Source organism: Haliotis rufescens, unplaced genomic scaffold, assembly GCF_023055435.1.
Source record: "Haliotis rufescens isolate VD_foot unplaced genomic scaffold, xgHalRufe1.0.p SCAF_17, whole genome shotgun sequence".
Classification (NCBI taxonomy): Eukaryota; Metazoa; Mollusca; class Gastropoda; order Lepetellida; family Haliotidae; genus Haliotis; species Haliotis rufescens.
In genome coordinates, this window is record NW_025963857.1 from 4668746 (window position 1) to 4680086 (window position 11341).

General features: G+C 37.5%; 1 protein-coding gene across 6 annotated transcripts in view; it reads right to left on the reverse strand.

The window, feature by feature from the left end:
- The window catches only part of LOC124144838 (dynein axonemal heavy chain 5-like), a 110544-nt gene that overhangs the window by 82507 nt on the left and 16696 nt on the right, over positions 1-11341 (reverse strand). Inside the window, exon 1 of one of the 6 annotated variants that reach the window (XM_048397436.1) lies at positions 9293-9477. The exons of the other annotated variants lie outside the window; for them this stretch is intronic. Within the exon in view, the coding sequence (XP_048253393.1) occupies positions 9293-9355 (63 nt within the window). The 5' untranslated portion in view covers positions 9356-9477. Of the gene's footprint in view, positions 1-9292; positions 9478-11341 lie in introns of those variants that run through there. 6 annotated transcript variants of the gene reach the window in all.

The following is an 11341-nucleotide window of genomic DNA, read 5'->3' on the forward strand; positions in this document are numbered from 1 at the left end:
GATGAGTTCAAGGTCATATGCCACAAATTCTGTGCTGGGGTAGTGATACAGGAGACGAAGGTGGCGACGTCACTTCCGCAACAAAAGATTTGGTGGCATTTGGGTCCTACATATCAAAATGGAATGGACATATCATAATATCCTAGATAATCAAGACAATAGGCTCATCTACCCTGTGTCAGAGAATCGTATCATTTCAAACATAACAAGTCGATCATAATTCTTATGGGTTGTACGGTAAATTAATTGTATTGGGTAATTCCTGCCCTAAATAAACTATATGAAATATGTAGAATCACCTCGCTACATAATTCGTTTCATTATTAAACATTTGGAATATATTTATTTTGTTAAAATACCTCTGAGCAATTTTGTTATTGATAAAATCTTTAGACTCATTAATATTATCATACATCTATATGGTTAATTTTGATCATGGTCGTTGTGTACAGGATTAGTAACCTACCTGAAACTACAACTGTATGCTATCAATTTTTTAACAAATAAAAAACCACAGGATATGGCTATAGTCATCATGCCAGCCATAGAGCAATGTTTTTACAGAACTTTCATCAATCCATATTTCTGCAACATGAGAACCATATCTGAAAATCCAAGTAGCAGACGTGTAGAACCTGATGATGCAGCAGACGTCAACTAACTCACCAACGTCCGGGAACTGTAGAGAGACATACTGCAAGTCATACTCCTTGAGACTCTACCAAAATAAATTGGCTAAATTCCCCAAATATTGCTGTGATGATGGCAGGTGACATAAAACAGACTTGAAGCAGACGTCATCAGACTGACATCTTGTACAGTTGGTGACATTTACCGGACAAATCTTAACGATCGGTTACATGCATCTCGATAATAAATGCATGACAGTCACGAAATATGAGAACCAAAGATCTCTGAATTATTTCCACATATTTTCACACTTCCTGTCTTTCATGCAAATGGAAATATTGGCAATCCCTTGAACTCCACTTCAGAACAAACATGCTGACGTAGCAGTGCGGGTGGTATGGCCACGTGTGTGAACATACACGTGGACCTATCTCGTGGAAGATACAAATATAATTCCTACAAATTATGTATGTACTGTATTTTGGGTAAAATCGAGATAATTTCAAGGAAACTGATTTAAACTGATGTCATTATACTGTAACTTGATGCAAGACAGTTCCATTATATTCCCATATTGAATCTCTGAATCAAGTGACATTTTGTGTTATTCAGAGAACATGCATAATGTAACAGAAGTGTTTCAGGGCACTAGCAGATGATAGGTTCATTGTATATATCACGTGTGCCATCACATTAATGGTGGTGATATAGCTTGTGTGGCTGCCTGTACTAGTCCAGACTAATGACGATTTATAGCGCTTGACCACTGAGATACCATGCTGCAGTATACCTTGATTACTCCACTCAGACACAGTATACAAATTGTCATTTCTGATATACATTCATTGTTCAATGTAACATAAAAACAAACAAAATAACCTGATAACTTGATCTGACAGAACAAAAGGGACCTTATGGTTGCCAGGATACAATTGTGCTATGACTTCCGTAACATCAACCCATATGCGGACAGTGCAGACTCTTGTTCATTCGTAACATAATCAAAACATTATTTCAAAACATATCAGTATACACGTCTACTTTTGATTAAACAAACATTATATCTAAATACTGCTATTGGTACCTAAATAATTATTAAATGTATTTCAAGGAAAAAAATTGGAGGGCTGCCTCCATGGTCTAGTGGATAGAGCGTCTGCCCAGAGAGCAAAAGGTCATGGGTTCATTCCCTGGCTGCGTCATCCCAAAATACATCAAAAGATGGAACTTCTTGTTACCCTGCCTTGTGCTCGGCATTAAGGGGCTAAAACAAGGACTGGTTGGCCTAGAGTCAGTACAGTGTGTCTGAGTGGGGTTTTCATGTTAAACTGCAGCATGGTATCTCAGTGGGCTAGCACTATAAAATCGGTATTAGTCCAGACTAGTACAAGCAGCCACACACACACACTCGTGCATTCACGTCACTATGTAAGTGCAGTGATCTGGAACGGGACGTTAAACCCCATATCACCTCACCTCACCGCTCCTGAAAAGGGTGACTTTGCAGAAAGTGAGTGAGTGAGTATGGTTTTACGCCGCTTTAAGCAATATCCCAGCAATATCATGGGGGGGGACACCAGAAATGGGCTTCACACATTGTACCCATGTCGGGAATCGAACCCAGGTCTTCGGCATGACGAGCTAACACTTTAACCACTAGGCTACCCGACCACCCCTGCAGAAAGGGAGTCCAAATGTTTGACGCCATGTATCTGTTATAAATATGAATTGAAGCTTGTGCATTGTGTTTTATATCTCTGAGGTGTCTCTAACATATAACGAGAAGACCAAATGTAATTTTACATGCTACTTCCCTCATCTCATGGTTGGTTACAAAGAAGTAACAGTTAAACTGAAGGTAACCATTTCCATCTTAAATACATTCAAAATATTTTCATAACTTAAACAAACAAAAAGGGCTTACCCGACTACTGTTTGCTACCTCTGCGAAGTTCGCCAGCGACGAACCAGCAATTCCAAACACTTTCTTCTTAAACATGGTGTCAATACAAACACATAAAGTGATTGTCTGTTATATTTTTGTCAACCATCAAGGGCTACAAGCCCAAACTATTCTACCTCTTCTAAAGCTACAAGTTTGACCACCATCTGAACTTGGACTGAATTGTCTATGTTTCAAACATGGCTCCAACCATTGTCAAGTATTTGTCATATTTCTTGAGCAGGCCATGTCAGTTTGCACACAATGCAGATAAAAAAATGATAGTTTTCATTTTCTAAACACTGAAATATGACACAGTTACATAAGAGCTTTATCACGAATAACCTTTCCACTCAGTAGACTGAAAATACAATCTTCCCAAACTGAATTCAAGATTCACATATTCCGCAGGTATCTTCTTCCCAAATACATTTAGAATCTTTGATTTGATATACTTGCTCCACAATCGATTAAATAAACTCGTTCCACAATCTTCGATTAAATATACTTGTTCCACAATCCTCGATTAAATATATTTGTTCCACAATCCTGGATTAAATATATTTGTTCCACAATCCTCGATTAAATATACTCGTTCCACAATCTTCGATTAAATATATTTGTTCCACAATCCTCGATTAAATATACTCCTTCCACAATCTTCTCACATTCAGCAGCAAGGATTCCGACATATTTGAAACCTTAACATTCCCGTGTAACTGAAATGGGAGTTCTACTCTCGTACAAATCTGGCCGTCACCATTGGCGATACCATCACAAAACTCATCAATCAACCGACACAGGCTACACCAGTAGAAACTTATCTCAAACTGCCAGTATAACTTTATCCAAGACCCCCAGAATCCTTCACTTGGACAAGGGAGTATACAAAGTCATGAAATATGTATAGTCCAAGAAAGACCCATAATCTCCTTTCCAGTGATTGGATCCGTAAATCACCTGTGCTAGGCTATTTGCACGCACAAGGTCTATTCACAAACACACATGTTCTACACAGAGGCTTGGGAACATACTGTGAACTGTTCCTAAATTACTTATACTGGTGATGAGAACAGGAAATTATTCAAACCAAACCTGGGAATTGGGGTCATCAAGTTTATGGGATTTAACAAGTGAATGTTGTTTGACACTGCAGTCAGCAATAATCGAGGTTTAGACCAGCTAAACCAGTGACTGAAAGCATGAGCATCGACCCATGCCCTCGAGATAGGATGACATGCAACAACCACCCGGCCCTTTGGATCATGCATAAACATACAGAAAATCTTCCTTAAACTGAAGCCATCAGGGCCCCATGGAAAGAATATAGACAGAATATCACATGAGTGTGTTTTTGGAAGGTAAATATCCTGTATTAGCAACAAACACTGTGTTTAGCAAGCTTTGAGTGTGAGTGAGTTGGGTTTAACGCGGCTTTTTAACAGTATTCCAGTTATATCATGGCGTGTCAGCTTAATGTGGGAGGAAAGCCCGAAGTGATGCAGGTTTCAGACATTTACCACTTCGCTGAAACCCATGAGCACGGGTATGGTGCTGACAAACCTAGAAACATGATTGGGGCGAGCCGGGATTCGAACCCACAATCATAGGTTTCTGGCGTGCCCAAGGGACGCAACTCTACACAGCGAATCACAGCGCCTTAGACGACTGGGCCACCCGTGCCCCCCAGCAAGCTTTGAGATAGTATATACGGATACAGTGAATAGTGCTTCACAATATATATCGTCAATGTTGCCCCATTTAGACAGTGATTCCCAGATTCCGAGACTACAATTTCAGCAATCATAATAATTATCCCAGTAATTTGTCCAGAACCCTGATGGTAATTGTGACTTCATCAGCGATATCTACAGATACTGTTATCCTGGGGTGTGGGTGGGGGGTGGTCGGGTGGGGTGTGGGGTGTGTGTGTGTGTGTGTGTGTGTGTGGGGGGGGGGGGGTTTGCAGTTGTGTATAGTGTATATGTAGAAGTACAAATGATGTGCCCCCATGACAAACACCAGTTGGGTCAAAGCCTTCAGCTTAGCTCTAACAACTGTTATATGTGTACATAATTTGCCTGACTTTCTCTAATGCTGCCATCAACAAAATAATATGATTAAGTTCACACACAAAATGTAATCAAATATCTACGGAACATTTTCACAAATATTGTCATTGTCATGCTATCATTGTCAGTCCATCAAAAGTATGGGTGTTTCAATCGTCTTAGTCCTACTATATGTTAAAACATGGGGGTTAGGATCATCTTACTACAACACCTCTCGTAAGTTTCCTTTACAGTATGCGGGTTATGATCGTCTTACTGCTACGCCTATAATAAGTCTATGTTCCAGTATGGGGGTTTACGATCATCTTAGTACTATCGTTAGTCTATGTTAAAGTATGTGAGTTACGATCGTCTTAGCGGCACACCTATCGTAAGTCTATGTTACAGTATGGGGGTTATGATCATCTTAGCGGCACACCTATCATAAGTCTATGTTACAGTATGTGAGTTACGATCGTCTTAGCGGCACACCTATCGTAAGTATATGTTACAGTATGGGGGTTACGATCATCTTAGCGGCACACCTATCGTAAATCTATGTTACAGTATGGAGGTTATGATCATCTTAGCGGCACACCTATCGTAAGTCTATGTTAAAGTATGTGAGTTACGATCGTCCTAGCAACACACCTATCGTAAGTCTATGTTACGATCGTCTTACCACTACGACTATCCTAAGTCTATGTTAACGTATGAGGGGAACAGTCCTGGCCTTTAGATAAATGAACAGAGACTAACAAGCTGCAGGAAGCAAGTATGCCCATTAAACACATGACATTACACAGCAATTTCCTGGATAAATATACCCTGACAAAAACAAGTTCAACAATAACTTCACGAGATAGAACCAAGATAAAAAGTGCCTCCCTTAATAGCCTCTTTCGACACACCACCCTTCACAACAGAGGAATGGGATATGTATTTGTTTATCAAGGTTGATCAGAAAGTCATCGATCTTATTGTCAGAGGGCCTGCCAACTTTAAGTGAACAAACAGATCTCTGGAAACTGGTCCTCAACTGATTAGAGACTCCAGTCAACAGTACCTTCGTGCTAACACCATTTATCACTGATTTAAACATCAACACATTGATCTGCCCCCGACTGAAATGGTTGCAATAATCCTGGCTACCTTATCATGAATTAAAGAGCAAAGACACCTTTAATGATATTAAGGTCAAACTATTAACCACCTGAGAATTCAGGTTGGTAGTTCAAAAATATAAAAAATAGAAGATTTCATTTTCAAACGTATTTTTGTATTTAAGAAATAAATGACGAGTGGGAGTTGTTTATCGTACAATAAAACACTGCAGGGAGAAAACAATGAGGGCCCAGTCCTGAGTGGTTTATTCTCCCTGCAGTGTTTATTGTATTATAAACAACGACCATGAGTCATTTATTTTTTATATGAAACATAACCATTAGGTACAGCCTCTTTAAGGATGTTCTTAAAAAGTATACACTTTAAAAATATTTACCCTAATTTAAATAATATTGACTCCCAGAGAGAATTTGACGGCGGCAATGTCAGACAAGTCCATTTTATGAACAGGGGGGGTAAATTTGGTCTTTCACGCATATTCTCACAATTTCCTTCTATTATCTGTACCTTTTCTCACAATACTGATCGTCATATCTCTTCCACTTTTGGAAGCGATCATTGGGCCTTTGCGTTTACCTACGTTGCCCAGCTACAACTATGGGGAACAGCTCACTAGACACTTCCCTTTAAAAATAACGTCATGAACTTGCGAGCGCATGTTCGACTCTCCAGAAATGATGTCATGATAGAACTATGTTTTATCGTGAAATAAACCACACTTTGTTCTTTATTATTCTTTGTGTTTTCTCGCAAAGGGATCTTATATTTCCACATAATTTTTATAAAATAAATTTGAAGCAGTGTTTAATTATGAAAAATTTAAATAAAGGTTTTACATTGAAAAGTGTTACACCCTCATTATGCATATTCAAACCCACTTTATTTGTCTGCAAAATTAAATCTTCTGATGACGATCAGTCGAGCTGTTGATATAATTACCGATTCAAAATCTCAGTATCACATGTCACTACTAATGCCTATTGCAAGGTTGAGACCTAAACTGGAATTATAGGCATTAAAGAATGGAGAAGAGATTTAAAACAAAATATATATTGCCATGGTAACCAAGCATTCTTACAATTGTTTTTTTATTTAGAGAGAACATAACAGTAAATGTGCTTTTGCCCTTTCGACAGTTTGATTATGTACTTTTTCATATTTGTATGACATTAAACATTATATTTCCAAAATGTCATATCCTCATTAAGCCCCTTATCATCCTTTACATCTGTAAGATATCTGTATAAATATATCAAGATATTAACTGTTTTGGATTACCAATACTCATTATCTAGCAATAATTCTGAATATCATATATGATCATAAATTCAGCTACAACAACTTACTCAATCAAACCAATTTCAATGTATCTAATTACCTACAGTTACTATTAACAACTATGCAGTAAGTTGTAGGACGAAATCACTGTGGTCCTAGGATATTATTCCACATTCCTGACATGTTAATTGTGATATCACCTTCCTGAGGTTAACTGACTATAAAAGTCCAGTTTCCACCCTGGAAAATCCAGGCTCGATCGCCGCACGACCAGTGGATATTACGAGTTATGTCCCTTCTATGTCCCTCCTATTGACCAATCAGATTCCACCTCTCATATCACTTGCAATTGCTTCAAGCAAAATGGCGGTGCCCAGTCAAGATGATCTGATCGATAGTCAAAGATCTATGTTGTAATAAAACGGGCCTTACTTGGCGAAGTACATCAAATCACATGAGCACCTTGACTGAAAACATGAAAAGATTTGCAAAATATGTGCAGGCCCAGATTGTGGTACACATTCTTTGCAAATCCTTCAGTCAACCGAAATCTGCATGTTGAAATCCATGTTGTTTACAAGATTTTGACTGGACAATATCATGCAATATCATGTCATGGTGTATATCTGGATGTATTCCTGTTTCCCACACCATCAAGGACCATGTCAAATGTATTTTGCCCATCAGTTTAAGAATTAAATGTTCGAGATACATCATTAATAATATTCAGGCAAATTTTCTACCCTGTTTCATGTTTCGAATTTATTGAGAATTTTAGATTTGTATGTGATTCACAGTTGCACTGTACAGAATGATTGTATTCAAATAACCAAAATAAATAAATATATGTCCTAAAGTTTTACATAAAAAAATATATCACTAAGATACAAGTCGGACAGATTTGGAGATGTCAGACAAAGACTTTGACACTTACTCATAGCCTTGCTTCAAGGCTGTACTGAAAGAAAAGTCCATGGATGTGTAGTAATTCTATTCTCCTAATAGGCAAGTCTAGATAAGGACTTCAGTCTCTTATTGGGACAACTTATTCTTATTATTTACATAATCTAGAACGATTTAAACTCATAATTATTGCCTTAGAGATTTGTGCAAGTCTAAGTTACTCATTGCGACATTATTATACAAATTTGCATGACTTTTTACCATAAGCATACACAGGTAATCCTATACAGTAACAAAAGCCTGACTGGCCTGTTTCCCATAATGTGGATATCAAATTGAGTTGATTCTCCTGTCAGTTCGCATGGGACACAGAAACTGAATCTAATTATCAGCTCAACCAATCCAAGGCAATCGTTGAAGCATACATAGAGATTATTACAGAAACACAGTGCCTTGTGGTGTACATTGTACGTATAACACACACTGGGATGGAATATGATCGCAGATCAGAACAGACGAGTTTCCATGTTGCATGCTGACAAAACATTTGAGGGACATTTTTCTACTGTTGAAAGAAATCCTTGTGAATAGCCCCTTCAAATGTAAGTATCAAGAATCTCCATGAAAAACAATACAGTATGGGATACAAGTAATTAATATACAGAAATAAATAGAAATTATCTTTCTGTATGTCACATATTTAAAAACATAATCTTATATTTCATAATTAATTGTCACAGATTATGTACCGAAACAGTCTGGCATCAAATATCGGCAATTGTCATTTTATACATGTCAAACCTGTTTGTTTGTCAAATATTTGGCAATTATAAGTGTACATAAAACTGAAATTAGAGCATCCCTGATGAATAACAGATTAATAATGATTTCTATATGATAGAGTGGAAACGTTAAACAACCAGTTGCCATAAAATGTTTGGAAATTAAGCGTGGGAGAACATCCTTTTAGATTGAAGGGTATTCTCCAATCAGTCACAGGTTCCAGTTTTATAAATATAATACTGTCATGAAGGAGAAGTATTCTTATACATGTGCAGCCCGAGATGAAAGACCTAAAATCTATGATTTACACAGATAGACATGGAACATTCCATGTTAATAATACACTTTAGAATCATGACTATCAACCTACTGCTACACAGTCAACAAACTTCCAAGTGTTGATCTGTTGTAAGGAAACTATTTGCACAGCTCTCACAGACACCCCTTATCAATATACAAAACCAAAACACTGTCTGAAAAAGTTTTGAATTTTTCTCAACAAGCACCCTGAATAAGAAGTCATAAATACCACTTTTGCCCGAAGTGTTCCCAGTCAACCCTCATACCATCCAAAACTCACCATCTGAAGTTCGCGGTTCATCTTGCTGGCCGCGACAACCGCTGCGGCCGAAGTCGTAGTCATCGTGACACTTGTAATTCACTACACGACTAAAATAAACTTCTATTTAAAAAATCCACCTCTTTCCAGCTTTGATTTAATCCATCTGCCATAGAACTTAACACGTCACCACGTGACTGTTTCGCACTGAAGTGAGAGTGACTGTTTTAAAAGTTGTCAGGATAACACTGTTGTGTATCCAAGCATAGAAGTGGAGTGGATGGTCCTGAGTGATTCCCCTTGCCTATGTCCACAGAGACACATGCAGGTGGCAGCTAGGTGTGCCTACTAGTCATCGACCCGAGTCACAAGCTGATCAACCTGCCTCCTATCATTGATCTGAAGGCCTCAAGCCAAAGCTTGTGCTATGTATACCGGGCCAATGGAGAATGTTCATTCACAAAAAGCTCTTTGCTGTACGAGGCAGCTGATTGATTCTATTGAAAATTATATTCAATCACTTCCCTTCACGATCATTACGTAGGTCATGTTGACAAAAACTGGATTGCCACTTGACAACATTCATAATTGTTTCAAAAGTTGTGTATAAGTGTAGGGATTACATTACGGTCATAAATCATTCTGATAAAATGAATCTGCAGTTTTATAGTATTGACAAATGGAGTCTTAGAAGATTTATGACTCAATCAGGCATAGAAGGATTTGCAGCAAATTGAATCAAGTTTTATGTGACTTGAAAAAACATAACAGAAAACAAACAGCTCATTTTTCCTACCTTTTGACTATTTTCTTGATATCAAATTTATTATTTATTTGTCTTTGTGCTAATCACTGCTAATTGCCATGATTTATTATCAATAAAAGGTAAAGATAAAGCTTTCTCAAGTATACAGAAACTTAGACATTATTTCACGGGTTCAGACTGTGCTACTATATCATGTACAAATATATGAACATATCTTTATGAACGATAAATTCAAGATAAGAATACTGCAATATCTCAATCCTGGGGGTTTGTTCAGCATGATAAATCTACAATATAATTTTTAGAAAAAAAGGTAAAATGAAGTATCCTGTTGCTATTGAATAAATAAATAATTTAAAAAACTATAATTGAAACCTGTTTTAAATTTATCTTAAAAACATTAAAAAAAATTGTATTTATATTTTTTTGTCCTTCTGACCTTTTTGTAACCACCATGACATCCCCCCATCAGATAATCAGATAATGAGTGAGTGAGTGAGTTGGGTTTAACACCGCTTTAAACAGTATTCTAGTTACATCGCAGCGTATCAGCTTAATGTGGGAGGAAAGCCCGAAATGATGCAGGTCTCAGACGTTTACCACTTCAGTGAAACGGGTATGGGGCTGACAAACCTAGAAACATAATCAGGGCGAATCAATCTAAATTTATTATTTTATGTACAGTTTTACTCTTATTAATTGTTAAATGTTCTTTGTAGGGAGAGGTGTTTAAATAGGTTGAACCTGTTCACCATACCCATTCCTTTTTCTTGGAAATAAATATTGTTTCAATCACATCAGAAAAACTCAACATCAGGTTGTCATATTGGAAGTTAGTTTGTTCAATTCACACTAACCCAAACAATTCCAAGTGGGTTTGTAACAACTTCCTATTCACAACATTTGTCACCCCAAGAGTCGACTGTATTATGAAACCTTACATAAAAACCTAATTATGCAAATAAACAAATTATCTTGAAACAACAAATGAGCAAACACTATCAAGAGTAACTTAAGAAACCATGTTGAGATCTTCAGTGCCGTGGAGGGCAATGGGGATGAATTACATAATGTCTGTGATTGCTTAACTTTGTGACTAAACACCCTTCACTGTGTTGGTATAGACCACGGACGTATATACGTCTTTGGTATAGACTAATTCCTCGTATAAACACAGGGGAGTTGGGTTTCTGGGAACCCTGAGGTTGTCGGTAACTCTACCACACATTACAAAGGCAGTTCATCTACTTGTGGGACTTGATCTGCTTCATTAGCTCGTCAGATAGAGTAAATTACAGAGAGAG